The following is a 19,271-nucleotide window of genomic DNA, read 5'->3' as shown; positions in this document are numbered from 1 at the left end:
ACGTGCTTTTATTATGTCTCTCTGCGTGTAGCGTGTGTGTTTGACTTTGCACGCAAAGTTATTGTGATGTGATGCAACCGAAAGAGAGTAAGAATGCAAAAAATGAGAGATCCAAAGAGAAGAGCGCACTTTGGTGCCATGCATTAATGTGTGTGTGTTTACTTGTGGAATCTGAACTTGTTTGTGTATTTGCACCATGATTTTGTTCTTATTGGCACTTTTCTACATTTCTACATAAATAGCGGCGCTTTCTTGTATTTAGTAATACGACTAACAAACATTTAAATCAATGAAATATCGTACCTTTAGTAATGAACGCCTTTAGCTGCGAATGTTGAAAAACGGCGGGAACAGGAACACAAATTTGCGGCAAAAAGTTGACTTCACATGTATGCACATTATATTTGCACTGTTTTGTGGCGTTACACAAGCATATGCACTACAAAAATAATGATATTTACTAAAACACTAATTTAATTAATTTTTCCATTGCACTTTTCACATATTCGCGATGTTTTTACAATATTTTGCGCACTTTTAAGACGCGAATACGAACCGAACCAAGAGAGTGCGAAATAATGCAGATAGTGTTGGCACTTTGCAAAAGCTAGAAACAGCCAAAACATGGGAATTCTCTCCTGTTGCTAGGTCAGGGAAATTCTCTCCTGTTGCTAAACGACCGGGGAAATTCTCTCTGCCAGATCCCAGATGCAATGCCTGTCAGCTCTTGTAAGTAAGCAAACTCATTGTCGTGTAAGATACATATGTATGTATGTCAAATATATGCATGTAGAAAAACATAGCACGATCATAGGGAAGGAATGTGGGGAAACAGGTACATATATCTCGGTAACGATAAGAGCTAAAGCAACCAAATTTGGTAACCCGCCTCCCAACATATCACACTATTACAAGTAAATATCCAAATTTCTCCCCAATACCAGACACATATGTAAATCACATCTTTCTCGTCTACTTTCAATCCATATATCACTTTAATAAAAAACACTAGCGCTTTAAATTGTCTAAAATACTGTATAAACATTATAAAAAAAAGGGGATAGGAAGATAGATAACAAATAGGATCTCTAGTGTACCAGGACAAACAGTTTAAAATAATAAATTAGTTACGAGGTATCCTAGGGGCAAATCGTACAATCTAATGGTAGTGTAGATCTACCAGATCTAGATCTAAGTTAAAACAATTTATGACTTGGCAAACAACGCATTTTGGTGGGGAGTGGGTATAATCTACGGGGGACTACGAACTAGTTGGCGTCTTGGAGACTTTTGGCAGGGACTATGTCCAAACAGAGGTAGGTAGAACGCCCTCTTTGCTGGCGCCCGGCGGTGTGAGCACCTCCTTGTTGAGGAACTCCAATGGCAGGTCGACCAGAAAGCCCTACAAAGCACAGACACAAATTAGATACAAGTCGAGGATTGGCGTGGGATCGGTGTTTGGTTTTACCTGAATTTCCTCGGCCCGATTGGCGGCCTGCTCTGGATCGGTCTTGCAGAGCGGCGGCTCCTCCTGGTACTTGCGCAGACTGGCGAATGTCTTGACAAAGTCCGTGGGAATGCACTTGAACACCTCGTCGTAGATCTCCGTGTTTCGCGTGGAGATCTGTCGCCAAGTGCCGTGCCAGAACTTGTCGCAAATGGGATCACTGATGTCTAGGTCAGAGCGCGCCGAGCTCTCGCTCTCGCCCTCCAGCAGTCCTGCAAAGACAAAAAGTTAGTTAAAAGTCAGAAGGAGCTTCTGGCACAACCCACCTAAATGCTCCTTGAAGAGATACTTTCGCAAGCGACCGGCAAAGATGCCACTCGGATACTTTTTGCCATTCATGCGGCCATCCTCGAACTCCTCGTCCATAATGATGGCCGCAATCTCCGAGTCGCGCTTGCCGATCATCGAGCGATCGTTGATGTTGGCAGAGCCACAGATGACCACACGATCGTCGGCAATGAGCAGCTTGGAATGCACATAAATCAGCTCTGAGCACGGGGTGTTGTTCAGGAAGGAATGATTGCGTAGACTGTGGAATGAGATGTAATTGTGCGGCTCCGAAATGCCAGCCTCCTGCAGGCGCGTCAGTATGGCAGTGCGTCCCCTTAAACGAAAGAGTTGCAGCAACTATGGAGCTAGAAATGTAAACAATAATCACCTGGAAATGGAGGCATAGTTCCAGTGGGTAATGGCCCTGACTGCGATGCCCGTGCTGCCACCCACATCGCCCTCGAAACCAGGTAGCAGTGGCATTATCACATAAACACGAAAGGGTTTGCGTTCCCTGAAAGGAAGGGAAGAAGCTTTACAGAACTGTTGACATTCGACGACTTGCTTCCCACTTACTTATGAGCTCGCACAATGCGCTTAAAGAGTGTCTCGCCAATCTGATTCCTCACATTGTTGTAGGCCCCCGGCACGCCCATGCCCAGCTGCATGGTAATGAAGAACTGATTCTCAATGTACACATAGTGCTGCGCTTTGGTGATCGTTTGGATGTACGCATCGTGTATGCTCTGCTCCACCAGATCGGCCTCGATGAAGCCACAACTCCAGGCGGAGACGCTGCGCAGCAGCTGGCACGTGACACGCTGCTGTCGTCGCTGCTGCAGCTGTTGCAGCTGCGAGTTGAGGCGTATCTGATGATAGCTCTTGGGCATGAGGTAGGGAAAGCGTGAGTTGTCGCGCAGCTTCTCCAGCTTCATGGCGTTCCAGCGCTGTATAAAGTGACGGGCCACATCCCGCGCCGAAGCACCCACCACGCACATGCCGACATCGTGCCAGGGCATGCGCGGTGTCGTCGTGCGATCGATTATGTCCACAAACGGCGAGTTGAGGTTCATCCAGTCCTTGAGTATGAAGTTTGAGTAGTCCTTGCCGAACCAATACTTGGCCTGGCCATAGAATTCGCTGAGTATTTGCGTGGAGTTGGCATTGTCGGGTGCGGTCCCCGTCCCTGTGGCTGTTAACGTGGCTGTGGCATTAGCTGTGGCGGAGGACGAAGCCATGGTCATGTCGGGTTCCATGTTGCTGGCATTCACAGTGTCTATGCTGTAGATACCACCGCCAGCCTCTGGCTCCAGTTCGTTCTCCTTGCTGCCATCCAGTGCCGTCTCGTTGGCTGTCAAACGATGCATAAAGTCCTTGCCCATGCGCGCACCCTTCATGGCGTTGTTCTTCAGCCGATCGAGCATGTTCTTTCGCTCCATTTCGGGTGTGTTCAGCTTCATTCCCTCCAGGGCGGTGTTCTCATCGGGATCCTCGCCTGGCGACAACATGGCGGGTATTAACAGTCGATCTCCTGGCTTGAGTACCCGCAGCTCCAGGTTGTTGCCAGCTGGCGCGGGTTGTGGCTCCTCTAGCGTCTCCGGCGTGGCAGCTCTGCCCGCTTTGGGCGGTGTCTCGTAGTGCGCATTCCTTGAGGACTTGCGCGAACCAAAGGCCGAGTCCACATCGTCCTTGTTGAAGTAGCCGCTGGGCGTGCGACGCGTGCTGCCCGACACCGAGGCCGTGGAAATGCTGCCCAGATCTGTGAGACGATGATGATGATCATCCCAGCGGCCATAGCACAGATCAATGCCACCAATGAACGCATACGTCTGATCAATTACCACAATCTTCTCGTGATGCGCCCACAGCAGAATGCCACCGCGTGCATGATCCGGATGCCGCATGACCTAAGCAAAGAGAACAAAGTTGAAATCATTTCTCAAAGGATATTCCGTGGCAAATACTGCACCTTGATGTTATCATGCTTGGCCAGCGTGGACTTGCTGTAGTAACTATTGATGCCCAGCGCCATTTCCACCTCCTTGTAGAGCAGCACAAACACGCGCACACCCTGCTCGGCCTTGCGCAGCAGAATCTTGTCCAGTCGCCAGTAATCCCCGTCCAGCGCGGGTCGCTTCATGTAAATCTCGGGGCTGAGCCACCAGTCGGCAATGTAAATCTCTTCGCTGGCCGCTTCGAGGCCATCGGCAACGGCGGACATGTACTGGGCACCGTCCACGTACCACGAGGCCTGTGTATTGGCGCGCATCGGGGCGTAGGACATGTGCGGATTGGGCAGCGTAAAGTCGCGTGCGTAGGAGTTGGAGGTGTGCTTCAGATACTGCATCCACTCCTTGCACTTGCGCTTTGTCCAGCACTTGAGCACAATGTGCCGATTGTTGGTGAGTATCTGCAGACCCTTCCTCATGCCCGTCTGATAGATGCCCGTGGACACATCAAAGCCCTGATCGAACAGGATTACAGCGCGTATGCTGCCATCGGTGGGGCGTATGTACCCGAAACACGTTTCCTTTACGAAGAACCAGCGATTGCGCCACGTGCCACAGACCACATCCGAGCAGAAGTAGTTGCACCTCACGCAGCAGTTCTTCTGGAAGCAGCCAAAAAAGTTACAGCCCGCCTGGCCCGGTCGCGTCGAACCCGTGCGCTTGAGTATTACGCCCTCCTTGCCCTTGAGGCCCATGCCAGGCACAAATGACACATTGGAGACCTCCACAAAGTTGAGCTGCAAGAGGGAGAGAGAACTTCAAGACCCTTTCGAGTGGTAGCTTCTCGCTGCTGCTCGCTTACCGTTTCGTGATGCGAGCGATACAAACTAATGTTTAGCAGATTGTACAAATAATCCTCCAGCTGCTTGATCCTCACGCCCAGATTCTCCACAGTCACCAGACTCTCCGGTCGATTGGGGAAACGCGGCAGCTTCTTCTTTTTCTTCTTTTTGCGCTTCTTTTGAATGCGCCGCGGATTGAGGCCCGAGAGTATGGAACTGTGACTGGGACTGATAATGGTTAAGGGTCCATTCTGGTGGCCATTGGGTTGGCGCTGACTCTGCGGCGTGCTCGTCTGCTTCACCTGCTTGGTGTGCGCCGGCAGATCCTTCAGCGTGGACTCATCGGCCATCTGGCTGGCTGTTGCCTTAAGAGTTGTGCGCTTCTCCTTGTGACTGCGGCTGGGGAAGGGTATGTTCAGCGAGGTGCGAAAGAAGCTCAGCTGCTGATGCAGCGAATTGAAGTGCTTGTAGCGCCGCTTGATGGTCCACTTGAAGGGTCCATGGGTGAGCTCAATGGTGTAGCTACAGGGGATAGAACTGTCGTGAGAAGTGAACTTCTTTGTTTGTGATTTGTACTCACAGATTGGGATTCAGTAGATGTGTCGTCACACTGCGCTCCGTGTCCACAATTCGCACATGAATCTCCCGTCCGGGTATAAAGACTTTTCGCTGAAACGAATTAAACTTCACACTCGGCCCGTAGATGCTCGTGAAGGGTATCTCCTGGCGCATCACGACGCTGTTGTTCTCATCATCATCGTACTCCTCGTCATCGTCGTCGGTTGTCTCCTTGCGCTGCACCAGCACCGGCTTATCCCCGACATTCGACAGAATGGTGACAGAGTCGGGAAACGCCAGCGTCTCATCGTACTCCGAGTCGACCAGCGAGAATTGAAATTCGGGCAGGCAGCGATTCTGATGCTCCACCACGGTGCCATTGTCCGTGCGATCTTGATCATCGTCCTCCTCATCCTGGTCGTCATCATCATCCTCCTCCTCCTCGTTGCGGTTCTCCTCGTTGCCTGAGGCATCGGCATCCGAATCATTGGCATACGGCGGCAGGGCCGCGCCATTTCGCACCTCCGTCATGGCCTCAAACTGGGCAAAGTAATAGGAACTGTCTATGTCATCGTAGCCACGATTCACGTAGCCCGCAAAATGCGTGGGCCGATAAACATCATCCGCGGGATATTCAGCTGCAAAAGGAGAAGGGAAAAAAACAATTTTAGAATAAAGTCTGATGTTGCAGCAACCAAAGCAAAAGCCACTTTAGTGTGCCAATTGCTGCGGCGTCTTATCAAATATTTCTGCACTCGAGAGCTACCTCTACCGCTGCCTCTCCTGCACAACTTCTGTTGCTGATTTTCAATTAGTTCAAATTGAGTTTGTTTTTCCAACTAAAGTTCTAAATACACCGCCTATCGATGGATGGAAGAGTGAAGTGCCAGCCGCTGACTCAACCCCAGGTATTACTTTGTTTTATTTGCCATTAAATGTAATACCCTTACAAAGGGTACTTCCTCGCTGTAGCTACATCTGCCTTAGTAATATTTATTTGTAAAGCTTTCCAACACCTTCGAAGTTAGTCTTTTCGAGTTTAAACTTGACTTCTGGTTTCTGTTTGTCGTTAACCTTTCAATCTGCTGGAGCACGTGTTAATTGTAATAATTAAATTTCACGATAACTTCATTCGAAACAGCAGCCTCAGACCCCCCAACCCACCATCAATGCCGTGGCAGCAGGTGTAATTGTCAGTGTCTGAACTTGAACCCGAACTCTGCCCGAACCTTGAGTCTATTTTGGGCCATGCAAACATGTAGCTCTAAAGCTGATAACTCCCTGGAATTGTGCCTATATCTAGTAAGTATTTACACCACACACTTTTAAACTTTTAAGTGCTGCTTTAAAATAAAAGAGAGATGCCTAATTGATGGTAGATAAAGTGCAATAATTATATGCATATTATGCCAATAAACCATAAAGTTTACAGCGAGTTAAATAGTAAAACGAGCGGGCTAAACCTAGACCCACAAAAGACTCTAGTTGTAGCGTTTCCACCTGCCCCAGTTACCACTGTATCTCTTATCAAACACTAAGTACACCATAAACCCATGGATTGACACTGCAGGAATGGCTAATAGATTGTGGTGTACCTACACAGTAGGTGAGAATACAATTCCCCAACCATATATCAAATGCAAATCGTTTCGAACTTGTGGCATACACCCGCACAGACGCACATTGGACACAAAGGAAGTGCGTGCTGGTATCTATTAGCGATAGCAATAAACTACAAAAATCAGTATTTAGTCGAGTGGCTTTGATTAGCAGATAGCCCTTGGAACAGGTGTACACCACAACCCAACCATGCCGTATGTATCCGTATCCAGTGGTTGCCCCTGTTTTTATCGACTAAATATAGAATCGATTTCAAGTGCAAGTCCTACAAAGATATATGACTTTATGGGTTCACCTTCCAGACATTATCTATGCGAAGGTCTTTGTTGGGAAATGGCCCTAAACCTCTTGGACTTGTTACGACTTATTTCTCCCTGCCCGCTAGACGTTCTTGCAAGTTCAAAAATACTCTGGAAAGGTGTCATAAAATGTGGCTGATTGTGGCTTATCGGAACCCAACGTTCGTTCAGTTATCAGCGCTCAGTATTGAAAACAAAAGAGCTCTTAGGTGAGTCTTGAAAGGCGATAAAAAGCGGAATCCAACTGAAGAATTCACCTAAATTAATAGCTTCAATTGTGCATATAAATGGGCGAAAATTCATGTGGTATACGTAAGGTTGAACAACCTGTGTCTCCACGCTGCTTCAATCGTGGCCCATTAAACTTAACAGCCCTAAAGACCTCACACCTATTTCACTTTCATCTTTGGCCAATTTATTAACACATTTCCGACTCTAAAAACCAAAATATAATAATAAAACAAACTGTGCAGCAGGTCCAAAAATGAGCATTATTCAACAAAGGAAAACGAAAATATTTTGGGGTACGGCTTTTGGGGGTTTCGTCTGATAAGCAAATGAAAGAAAAAACCTCGTGGATAAATTGTAATTTGCGTAGTTGTCCATTTTGTGACACCCAATGGAAACATTTCTGCCAGCGATAAGACTTTGTTCCCTGAATTCTACATTCAGCAAGGGCATAGCGAACTCCAGCTCAAGGAAATACATTTAGTATTCTCCCATAAATAGTGCACAGCTCTGACGATACACGAAAGATCAATAATTATTTTGTACAAATTTCTAAATATAAGAATATATTTCTACAAAAGCCAAAGAATAATTTATAAATTGATGCAACAAATGAGCTGGCATGCCCATGTCTTAAAATGCCCTTTTAGTCACATTTGTAGTGCCTTTTGTTTAGTGGTTGGCTTTAATCGTTGCCGTGTCTCCCTGGTTGGGGTCTTTCAACCCTGTGGCACGATTATTTTGATCTGACCTACACATAATGCCAAAGAAATCGAAACTTCCTGTTGCATTATTTGTGTGTAAATGTAAAACAGGTGGCGCAAGTGCTGTAAATACGAGAGTGTATATGGTATATAGCTTTATGGTTATGGCTGTGTTGTAGCCTTTTGGCGTGCAATGAATTTTCAATGTGCGGCTATGAATCAGTGACTAATGGGGCACCGTTAGGCTGGCACCAACACGCAACTTCAGAAGGTTTCGGGTGGCTTATATAAGCCAAAAGGAAATGCCACTCGAAGGCAAGGTACGAGCCACTAAAAGGGGGTTGCGGGTGCTAGTTCTAGCAATTAAGAGACAACACATAGAACCCATAGTGTCACACTCTGGTCTCACTTTCACAACACACAAAATCAAGAAGAATAAAACCAGTTATATAAGAGCCGCCTGAAAAGCAAACTGGTTCAATCTTATCTCATGCTGAACACACGCCGCGGATATGACGCAGAATCTTATAAATACAGCCATGCGCCCATACCTAGACACTCCTCAACCAAAGACCTGAGTGATCTAAGACTGTATCTGTATCTCTGCTGTTTCTATCTCCATCTTTACATCTCTTGCTGTTTGCTAGAATTATGTCACTTCAGCTTTAGCGTATTTGAATTCTTTTTACCCATGCTGGCCATCAGCTGTGAGATGCTGCGGCGATGACGTCGCACCTGCAAATGCTGCAAGTTTGCCGCCACCGCCGCTGCCGCTGCCGCCTCCGTGGATGGTTGCAGCTGCAGCTGCAGCTCCTCATTGTGGTGGACATCCGTGGACTTGGCCATCGCGGGATTTGGTGCGTAGCGTAGCGTAATTTATTTATGTATCAATAGACTTGATATTTTTGTATTTTATTTTATTTTTGGTATGCGTTTTTTTGGCTTGATTCCTCTGCTCTGACTCGACTGTCGTTTGCAATTCATTTTGCATTTGCGGTGTGCATCTGTAAACGGTTTCGGTTGGTTTCAGGCCGTTCAGTGAGGGCCCCGGGGGCAGCTAATTAAACCAGAAATGTTTAATATTGCATTCATATACACTAATTAATGGTAGCCACTGGCAGATTGACGTGGTGCTGGGCAGTCCATGGGGGAGAGCCCAGTGCTCTGCTATTAACCAACAATTAAGAGAAATGTTCGATGCCAGCAAATTGTTTGTCCAATAGATAAACATTGTATTCAATCAAATATTAATGAAGTTTGCACAGCTTTTGTTTGGTTTATGGCTTCACATTTTATTTATTTACTGTAACTCACTTTTCTGCTTATCTTTCTTTGTTTCAAGTTTTTTATTTGTGTTTAATAATATTTGATTAAATTGTTAATTTTGATTTGTACTCCTTTTGTCTACGCTTTGCTTTGCTTCATTTTATTTATATGCACTGCAATTTCTTGCGGCTCTATCTTATCTTTTTGTGGGAGACTGTCAGCATTGGAAATGAATTAATTGAATTTTTATCACAATATTTTGTTGTTATCTTTACGTGAACGCACACCAATATTTCTTTGGCTGCTCACAGATACCAATATTATGTGTAAGTATCTTTGTATCTTTTGCTTTTGGTGCTTCCAGCTCATAAATATTTTGCACAACACACACCCACACTGTGCCACAATGTGTCTATGGATTTTATTTTCATATTTTTCACCCCTCGCCAAAAGTTTAGCTGATTAAAGCAGGCCATAAAATGTGGCAGTAATTGTAATTGTAATTGCAATTGAGTTTTGGCACATATTTCCCCCAACTGTTGATTGTATCTCAGAGATTCACATCAATGCTGCACTTCTTCACACAGATATTTCGATTTTATTGGATTAACCACGTTTTTGGCTGATAAGTCTCTTGCTCTTCCTATCTCTCTCTCTCTCTCGCTCTCTGTCTCTTTGTTTACATTTTGCCGCTGCCGACTAACGGAAATTGCAGAACAGTATTTAGCGCGACGTCGCATTAAAGAAAGAAAGAGAGCGAGCGAGAGATATACTGCCACGCTACTGCGACAAAAGCGAAAGAACAAGAAATGAAGACACCTCGCACGCATACACACTCATACACAAACAATAACAGGTACAAAAAACCGTAACACTGACACTGACATACGCTCGAGCCCCCCCGCCGAAAGCTCTCTGCAGACACTCCACACTCTTCCTCGCCCACAGCGATCAGCGATCTGTAAGAGGTGCACGCGCGCGATTCAGCAAACCGTTGCGACAATGTTGCCGTCTCTTTACTTAATAATATTAACTAAACTGCGTACACTTGGCCGAAAGCTCGAAACGGTTAACGGTTAAGGTGAGCGCGCAATTGCCGCAAGCTTAGAGAGTGTCAGCGAAAGAGAGAGAGCGAGAGCGTGGAGTAATTGGTTTCGTGTCTGGCCAACAGCTGCGAAGTTCAGAAACAGCTGGAAAAGCTTTCGTACACAATTTCATTGGAAATGCGATAGTTGTCTCTTGCAATTTGAAAATTACATAGCTAATGGATATACAAAACCCAAAGAGGGTCTGCTTGGGGTATGATGGTATGATGGTATGCTGGACTGTCTACAAGGTCACACGATCCGCAAAGAAACGAGTTTTCGGCGGAATGTTTACGCTGAGCAAAGAGCTTTTGAGTTCTGCCAGAGCTTCGTGTGTGGGGTTCATAAACCTTTTGTTAGTGTGTAGAAATTGCTGATCAAGTGGGAAATAGTTTCCTTCATGACTCATTATGATTCCCAATGAAACACAATTGGAAAGACTCTAGCTGCAATATGTTGGGCTCTATCTTATCACTGGAAACTTTTACAACGAGAGCTCTGCAATTACTGTAATCAGCATTCATTATTCAGGCCCCACTGAGGCATGAAAACCAAACAAAGCCAATTACAATTATGCCATTGATTAGATTAACCAGCGTGGAATGGCTAAATGTCAACGATATAATTGATTGACACACCCACTTACATACATATAGATATGAAACAAAAGCTTTGAGGATAAGGCAATATGTATTTATGGGAAATGAATGGTGAAGTTTGCCCCCCTTTAATGGCCGCCCTTCAGCACTTTTCAATAACTGGCAGCTTCCACTGAACATTTCTTAACGATCTGATGGCCCCTCTGACCCCTCTGGCTGGCGTTAGCTGTCCAGACAAAAGCCAACTAATGCTCATATTTTCAGACATTTGCATTTCCAGTTCAAAAAGTTCACACAAAACAGTGTCTGAAATCAGAATTCCACACAACAATAAGTTGGGGGCCCAACCTTCGGGTTAGATAAGATAAATGACTATAGACTCCGCCTGGCGCTGGATACACGAGTACGAGCATTGCATGAGGCACACGCCCCAGGCTGTCCGGCTGGACTCTGTTCTATACCTGCCTGTTATGTAAATTTGAGTGGCATTTCTAGGGGATAGATATCGGTTCTGAGCAATTGCAGCTTGCCATTCCGTACAGCACACACATTTTGCAGTGGAAAAGTTTATGGAATAAGATAGTATTTTCCAAATAAATAGCTGGGCTTCCATTAAAATCGATCAATGTCTGTTCCAATGAAAGTAAAACTCTGGAGTCTAATGTACATGTGTACGTGCCATAATTCTACAGAACTGTTCCCTTTTATTGCTATGCATATCCACTTGCACGCTTTTCTTATGCTCCAAAACTGTTTATTATTGATACTTACACAGAGTTTTTGTTACAGTTGTTGTTCCTTTTGTCCTTTGGGTACAGTTATTTATTGTGATTCACTCTACGGGGATTTCACAACATAAACTCACACACACACGCACACACTTGCACTAGCTCAGTGGGTCAGATGAGTGCCTCGCTTATTCCCCGTTACTAATTGGTGTCGCAAGAGCAATACAATTGAGGCTCCAAAATCAATTTATATAATATTAAAATGTTGTTAATCAATCGCACTCGCGCACACGGATACACGGACTTGCGGACACCCGAACGAGATCTGCCACACTTTGAACGCTGTTGATGTTGCTGATGTTATTGCTTTAGTGGGGAGACGGAGACCTTCTCGAGAAACTTGAAAACTTGTTGCGCCGCAGAGACAGCACACAGCGCCAACGTTTTGCTAAATTTTGATGGAGCAAAAGCCAGGCGAACGTCAAAATATTGCAGATAGGCACGGATCGATGATGAGAGAGAGGGAGAGTGAGCGCCTCTCTCACTGGAAGGCAGCCAACGAACGCGCGAGTAAAAGAGAGAGTCAGCAAGCCAGAGAGTGAATGTGACACAAAGCAGAGGCAAACTAAAGAGATTTTCTAGCACGTTTTGCACCCACTGCTGCACCAACACACTTTGATTTCAATTCACTTGAATTATGTACTTATTTAATGCACTGGATTAAACTTTCTTTTAATTGAAGACAGCGCCCTCCTTCTCCACTGTGGCTCGCGCAACGTTTTTTTTTTGTCTGCTGCTTAAGTGACGTTCGACAGTTTTGTATCTCTCTCTCTTGCACTCAAACCAAACGCAATTACGCTCAAACCAATGAGAAAGATCTCGCTCTCGCGACGCACAGAATGAGTGGAATGAGTGAATGAGCGTGTGACTGGAAAGCAGAAAAGAGAGAAAACCAACAGCTGATCGAGCGGAGCTCAAACTGGTTTTCTCTGAACGAGACGTTGAAGTTCAAAATGTTTAGCTTCTGAAAAGGCAAAGCTTTGGAGTGAATAGATACCACAGACATACTTTTTTACCGAGATCTTTTAATTAAAATCTAAAGATATAGAAAGATCATTCATTTGCATAACATGTGATTTGTTTGTTTTGACATGTTGGCTTGAACAGCGATTTAGCGATTTTTCTTCATTTCAAAATCCACAACACAATAGAAAAAACAACTCCTCACAAAAATGTTCTTCATATAATTGCAAATTTATTTCTATATGTATATTTATATATATCTTTTAATTCTTTTATATATAATTTATAAATGTGTTCATTTTCTCAGAAAAAAAACCTACAAAAGATGTTTTAAAAACACAGCATAGATAAAAACATGTTGTTCTCCCCACAAATCACCGCGCTCTCTGGAAGGTGGGAAATAGGGTAGGGGATACCACATTTTTGGGGGGGAATATACATACAATACAAATGTATCTACATGGGAACATACAATACAATTATTTATTGCTGTTCAATGATGCAACAACAACGCGCCTACTATTGCTGAAGGAGCTTTTAATGCTAAACATGCTGCTAAGCGGTAACCCTGCGCCTAAAACGTACAACTAACTCTTAATTCTGGCCTAAGCATATCCTCCCTTGTTTGCTTTCATTTACACAACTTAATATAACCAATCATCATATATTATTTATCATATATTGTAAGTATCGTATTGTATTTTGTTTGCTTTTGCCACAGAATTTATTATACACACTATAATATTATATCGTATATGGTACTCTCTATGGTTTTCACATTCGCTTTGTTTCTTTGCTTTTGCCAAAAATTGTTGATCAAAAATAGTTGCATTTTACAGCGAGTTTTCTTGACATTCTTTTCTCCGTTGCTATAATACAGATACAGATACGGATATTCACTAAGCATTTTTGTATAGCACAATTTAAAGCTACAGCTTGTTGTGTGTGTGTTTTTGTGTGTTTGTGTTGTGTGTCTGCGTTGAAACTATAATTTTACATAAAAGAGCCACACCGCGCCAACAAGGATCAAATCAGAACTTGACCATAAAGCATTCTAGCAAAAATCGTTAGCTAATCTACAAAATCACCTATAAACACATTCATCTGTATATCGGTATACATATATTATTATATGGTATATATCTTTAAATTACAATATATAAAAATATATATAGATGCGTTTATTTACTACTACCATATATATATATTTTTTATATGTATACGTACAAATAAATCATAAGCGTCTCGTTTACGGTTACATATTTTTGTTTGCTTTGTTTGCAACAATTTTTGCATTTTTCTTTTGCTTTTTTATACGTTTTTCTCTTTTTGTTTTGTTTTTGACACATTTTTCTTTCCTCTCTTTCTTTCGCGACGTCTTCGTGCAGTCGCCGCCCCCGACCCTGCCCGCTCAGGCATCCGATAGATCACTGTGGTAGGCAGTGGTGGGCGTGCTGCCGGCAACCTGCGTTTTCTGCTCATCATCCATGAGGCCATCCTCGACAAACTCGGCGGTGGCCTCGTGATGGTTCACCTGCGGCGACGATGAGCTCTCGCCACAATTGGTGGCATACACATGTGGCCGACTGCCGCTGGGCAGCTGATTCGAGTCATCCGTGTCCGCATCGCGTATTGAGTTGAACGCATTGCCAGAGTTGGCATTGGGCGAGCAGGTGTCATCGTTTGGCGGATAGACGTGCCTGTGGTAGCTGCCACCGCCGCTGCCGCCGCCACCGATGCTGCTGTCACCGTCCAGCTCCGCCTCTCGCACGCTGCCAAAGACGGGCGTGTGCGAGGAGCTCTTGCGCAGCGAGGCCGGTGGCGACCAGACTGTCTGGTAGAGCGGCGAGGCGAACACGTACATGTGGTTGCCGCCATACGACTCCATGTCGTAGCTGGGCTGGTAGGAGTCCGTCTCCAGGGGATTGTAGGTGGGCTGGTAGCGCGGCGTCTGCCGCAAGCTGGCCGACCCCGAGGCGCTGCCAGCATAGTGTGGCGTATCGTAGTTCTGCGACCGACTCGAGCTGCTCATGTGCAGCAGCGGCGCGTGCCCGCTGTGGCTGCCACCGGCACTGCTGCCTCCGCCGCCCATGCGATGCGCCGGCAAGGTGGCATAAATGCCACGATATGCCTCATACGGCGTCTGTGGATAATAGGCATCGCTCCATCGGACATGATTCGGTGTGTAATCGCCTTTGGCGTACAGCTGCATAAAAGAGCGGAAAATGCGGGTTAGTAATCGATGCCGTGGAGGACTGTGGCAAAACTCACCTGAATGGGTCGACAAAAGCCCTTGTTCATGTGACGTGGCACGCCGAGGGTGTAGCTGTGACTGAATCCCACCTCGGAGCTGAGCAAATACTCGTGGAATTTATTCGGAAAGAATTCGATTTGCTTGTAATTGTTGTAAATCTCCGGCTGCAAAAGAGAGGAGCGATTAATTTTGGGACCCTTTTATTGGATGATTCCCGACTTACCGTCAGATTCTTCTTCTTCTTGTAGCTGGCCCAGTTCTGGGCCTCCAAAATAAGCTTGCCCCCCGGCCGCAGCTGGTTGAACATTCGCTTGAAGGCCAGCTTGAGACCAGCGTCGCCAAAGTTCAGGTGCATCCACTTGGTCACGGAGAGACACAGAATGAGATCGTATTGTTGCGTATCATTGGCCATCAGCGACTCGTCCTTGAGCACATAGTTCGTTTGCCGAAAGAAGACATTCGCCGGGAACTGATTCTTGTTCGAGAGGTTTGGGGATTTTCCCGCCGGCGGCGGCAGTTGCGGCATGCCGCCGTACGTCAGCGGAAATGAGATGGGGAAGAATTCGTGCGGCTTCACCAGCAGTGCATCCAATTTGTGCTGCTGCTGCAGTTGCTCCTGATTCTGATGATTGTGGTGGTGATGATGATGGTGATGATGGTGGTGGTGATGGTGGTGCGGATGCAGCAGCAGCTGCTGATCCTGCTGCGCCTTTCGCCGCTTCTTGCCGCGTCGCGTTTTCTTGTGCAGACTCCCGGCAGCTGTCTCCTCGTCCATGGGTTCGCTCTTCACCAGCTGCCCCGTCGTCGGCTCCTGCTTTACCTCCACCTTCACCTTCTCCTCCTTGGGTATACGCACAAAGATGGACAGATTCCGCCGAGCGCGTCCCACCAGCTCCCGATCAATGTCGATGCCGAGGATGGTCTTTGGCGCCAGATGGCGGGCCACCGTGATGGTCATGTGGCCAACGTTGCAGCCAATGTCCAGGATGTCCTTGTTCTGGAAGAGCTCCACATGCCGCTGGAACACCTGCAGCCGCACATCCCGGAACTCGTTCAGCTGCCGAAAGTCCACGTAGCGATCAAAGTTGCCATAGCGATACTTCACCCCATCCGCCCGGAACTTGGGCAGCTTATGGAGCGGGGGTATCAACGCCGGTTCCAGCATCAGCGTGGGCTCCTCTAGCTTCGGCTGCACCAGCAACCCCGCTGCTGCTGCTGTTGTCTCCATTTCGCTGCCGCTGCTGGCCGTGGTGGCCGTGTCCGGCAGCAGGGAATCCTGCTCCCCGGCCGTGTGCGACGTGGCCGCCGATGTGGTGCTCAGCGGGCTGCCCAGGCCCTGCTCCGACAAATCTGGCGTATCATCGCGTGGGATGTTCACTGTAAGCGGAAATCGGGATTAGTTAGCGGATTAAATGGGTTGAGGCCTTCGACTCACCTTCTATGAGTGGCAACTGTCTGGGCGGCTGCTCCTCTATGGGGCTGAGCACTTCCGTCTCGCTGAAGGACGTGGATCGTCGCGTGTTTGGTTTCCGTGCCCCGCTGGGTTGCAGCAAACGTGGCGGACGCTTCCATGCACCTGGCTGTGGCACCACCGGACTCACGATCTTGTCCATGCCATCGTGACGATGGAATTTCTGTGAAAAATGCATAGAAAACTTCTTTAGATATGTGTTCATCCCGAGGGATTCTCCTCTTACCTTGCTCTTTTGCGAGTTGTTGCTTTCGCTGATTTTCCTCTTCCTGCCACCGCCGCCGCTGCCGCTACCACTGCCCACGCTGGCCGCGCTGCTGCTGCCAAAGCTGAGACCTGTGCCGCCGACGCCGTAGCACGTGCTGCTTAAATCCAGGCGCAAATCCCGGCTGGCCTGTGCCCGCCTCTCGGCCAGTGTCGAGGCCACAGCCAGGGCTGCTGCCGAGGTCGACGCAGATGTTGCTGCACTCAGCAGCAGTTCTGTGGGGGCAGCCGCTGTCGCAGCCCCCTCTGACACTGCAATGGGCACATGTTCCTGCTGCTGCTGTTGTTGTTGCTGCTGCTGTTGCTGCTGCTGTTGCTGCTGTTGCTGCTGCTGCGGTGATGACGATGCAGCTGGCGGCGCTGTCGGCGATGAGAGCAGACTCATGTTGCATTCCATTTGTTCCGTTGCCGGAACAGCCGCCTCTGTGAGCGTGGGTGCCGGCATCTCTGCCGTCGCCATGGTGAGGGCCTGGGGAGAGCGCACATGCGCCTGCTGCTGGCCCATTTCCGCTGTTCCACCCGATGCGGATGCCGGTGCGGCGGCTTCGCTCAGCAGCAAACTGATGGACGCAGCAGCGGCAGAGCCAGCGGCATTGAGCGGCGCCACTGGGGACGCAGCCGAGGAGGAGGTCCCCGCATCATCCAAGGAAACGGAAAGCGTTTCACTGCCCTCGCCCCCATCGTCGCCCGCATGCGAGGTGTTGTTTGAGTCGAAACGTCTCCGCTTGCGGTTCTTCCGTGGCCTGTGCTGGCGATGGTGGGCCTGCGGCTGTGCCTGCAACTTCAGGTGGCTGCCACGCGTCAGCATGCCGCCCCGCTTCATTGGCGACGTCAGCTGCTTCTCGTACTCCATCGAGTCGACGGGATCGAGCAGATGCAGCGGGTCGTGGATGTTGGGCGGTATGATGACCTCCACCTTCGGGGGCGTCGTAATCGGCGACTGGCGCGGCGTCGTTGCCGGCGTGTTGTTGCTGCTCGAGGCATTCGAGGTGTTCTCGTGCTGCAGCGAGTTGAGGTTGAGGGGATCCGAGATATTGCCGCCCAGCAGGAACTTGGTGGGCGGCACAATCACCTCCTTCCGCAGCCGCTTCTCCGGCAGGAAGAACTTGGACCGTCCGCAGCAGTAGTGCACGGCATTGGCCGCCGCTGCGGCAGCTGCTGCACTGCCCGAGATGTTGCTGTTTCCGCTGAGAGAGCTGGTGTCCTTGTTACTCTGAGCATCCTTGCAGGAATTGACGCCACCACCCGTGGCATTGAGTCCACTGTTACCACCTGCCGCACCGCCTCCTCCTCCTCCGCCGCCGCTGGTGCCATTGCATCCGGTGACCAGGCAGCACGTGTGATTGGCATTGTTTCCGGCGCACAGCACATGATGATGATGGCCCCTGAGGAGTCAAGAAAATTGAATGAAATGAGCAAAGGAATGGAATGGAATGGAATTTCGTTTGATTGAGGGAATTCACGTGTACCCATATGACACTCGCTTAATTATTTCTTGACATTCTTTGCTACTTTTCTTCACTACAGAACCTCTTTTCTCCGCCAATTGGTGGATGTCATCGAATTTAATCATTAACTCAATCACAGTCACTGAAATCATTAAGCAAGTGTCATACACCTACAAGCTTACCCCCATAGGATGCTCTCCATTTCGCTGACTTCCGAATGCCGTTACGAAACGTAACCTAACGGATTTCCCACTCACCTGTGCGCCAGCATTTTCTTGTAGAGCTGCTGCTGTGACTTTAGTCCGTGCTTGTCCATCGCTCCAATAGAGATGCCATTGCCACCGCCAACACCCACGGTGCCGGCGGCAATCTGCGCCAGTCGCGTATTGTGATGATGATGGTGTCCCCCGCCACCGCCGCTGCCTCCAGTGCCACCACCATGATGCGATCCACCATGATGGGAGGCCGCACCGCCGCCGCCACCGCCATGATGGTTCACATTACCGGATATTTGATTCTTGATATTCTGTATATTCTCCAGATCGGCCTTGTGGGCCGCCGCCACAGTGGGCAGCTGTCCGCCGCCACCCACAGCCGGAGGTTGCGCACCAGCCAGGCCGACGCCGCCACTTGCCCCACTGCTGCCATTGGGATGCGACTGGGCAATGCCGACACAGGCGCTGGCACTGTGTTTGCCGCTTGTCTTGTTGTGGCCCCGTTTGCTCCAGGCCTTGTTCTTGTTCTTCGGTCCCTGCTGCTGCTGCGGGGCACGGAACTGATGATGCTGCTGCTGCTGCTGCTGTTGCTGCTGAGGGGCACCGGCCCCCGTTTGGGATTTGGTGGGAGGTGTGGGGGATTTGGATTTGGATTTTGCTTTTGATGTTGCAGATGTGCCACTACACTCTGGTTGCTGTTGTTCATGTGGTTGCTGATGGTGATGATTGTGGTGGTGCTGCTGCTGTTGCTGTTGCTGCCGCCGAGGACTGTGCTCCAAGCGGAGGGTGGGCGTCATGCTGGATCTGGTTACGCGACAATCTCCGGGACTATCGCTGAGCCTTTTATCCATCGTTTCAATGGGCAACTTTTGACATTGGTTATCCCTTTTCAATCGGGATTTTATTCAATAAGTTTTTGCACGTTCTTTAATTTTTAATAA

At 48.0% G+C, this 19,271-nt stretch overlaps 2 protein-coding genes across 5 annotated transcripts; both read right to left on the bottom strand.

Annotated features, from left to right (window-relative positions):
* Positions 1 to 976: 976 nt before the first annotated feature.
* LOC117591409 (phospholipase D2) lies at positions 977 to 12,408 on the bottom strand. 4 transcript variants are annotated; one of them, XM_034284665.1, is made up of 10 exons: positions 10,123 to 10,266; positions 8,667 to 9,034; positions 5,149 to 5,764; positions 4,589 to 5,090; positions 3,747 to 4,523; positions 2,354 to 3,684; positions 2,166 to 2,291; positions 1,774 to 2,111; positions 1,469 to 1,719; positions 977 to 1,402 (listed from the first exon to the last, which is right to left on the bottom strand). In XM_034284665.1, exons 2-10 carry the CDS (start codon positions 8,821 to 8,823, stop codon positions 1,301 to 1,303), a joined length of 4,200 nt encoding a protein of 1,399 aa, XP_034140556.1. In that variant the 5' UTR covers positions 8,824 to 9,034; positions 10,123 to 10,266; the 3' UTR covers positions 977 to 1,300. The 4 variants fall into 4 exon arrangements, with proteins under 4 accessions (XP_034140556.1, XP_034140563.1, XP_034140571.1 ...); XM_034284672.1 differs by lacking the exons at positions 8,667 to 9,034; positions 10,123 to 10,266 and adding an exon at positions 11,699 to 12,408; XM_034284680.1 differs by lacking the exon at positions 8,667 to 9,034 and having other exon boundaries at positions 10,123 to 10,253.
* A 1,066-nt stretch (positions 12,409 to 13,474) lies between these two features.
* LOC117578548 (probable RNA methyltransferase bin3) lies at positions 13,475 to 19,271 on the bottom strand. Its single transcript, XM_034264120.1, has 6 exons — positions 18,373 to 19,271; positions 16,630 to 18,052; positions 16,368 to 16,566; positions 15,156 to 16,309; positions 14,950 to 15,096; positions 13,475 to 14,884 (listed from the first exon to the last, which is right to left on the bottom strand). The coding sequence occupies exons 1-6, from the start codon at positions 19,179 to 19,181 to the stop codon at positions 14,090 to 14,092; spliced, it is 4,527 nt and encodes a 1,508-aa protein (XP_034120011.1). The 5' UTR covers positions 19,182 to 19,271; the 3' UTR covers positions 13,475 to 14,089.

Source organism: Drosophila guanche, unplaced genomic scaffold, assembly GCF_900245975.1.
Source record: "Drosophila guanche unplaced genomic scaffold, DGUA_6, whole genome shotgun sequence".
Taxonomy (NCBI): Eukaryota; Metazoa; Arthropoda; class Insecta; order Diptera; family Drosophilidae; genus Drosophila; species Drosophila guanche.
This window is presented reverse-complemented; position numbering and strand designations above follow the sequence as displayed.

What these genes read in the sequence shown, in the direction of transcription:
- LOC117591409 (XM_034284665.1), bottom strand. Translation starts at nt 8,823, where the DNA reads ATGGCCAAGTCCACGGATGTCCACCACAATGAGGAGCTGCAGCTGCAG. An exon ending in TCTCTTCAAGGAGCATTTAG is followed by an intron (nt 1,720 to 1,773) that starts GTGGGTTGTGCC and finishes TTGTCTTTGCAG; the next exon opens with GACTGCTGGAGGGCGAGAGC. An exon ending in ATCGGGCCGAGGAAATTCAG is followed by an intron (nt 1,403 to 1,468) that starts GTAAAACCAAAC and finishes TGTGCTTTGTAG; the next exon opens with GGCTTTCTGGTCGACCTGCC.
- LOC117578548 (XM_034264120.1), bottom strand. Translation starts at nt 19,181, where the DNA reads ATGGATAAAAGGCTCAGCGATAGTCCCGGAGATTGTCGCGTAACCAGA. An exon ending in ACAGTTGCCACTCATAGAAG is followed by an intron (nt 16,310 to 16,367) that starts GTGAGTCGAAGG and finishes TTCCGCTTACAG; the next exon opens with TGAACATCCCACGCGATGAT. An exon ending in GCTTTTGTCGACCCATTCAG is followed by an intron (nt 14,885 to 14,949) that starts GTGAGTTTTGCC and finishes TCTTTTATGCAG; the next exon opens with CTGTACGCCAAAGGCGATTA.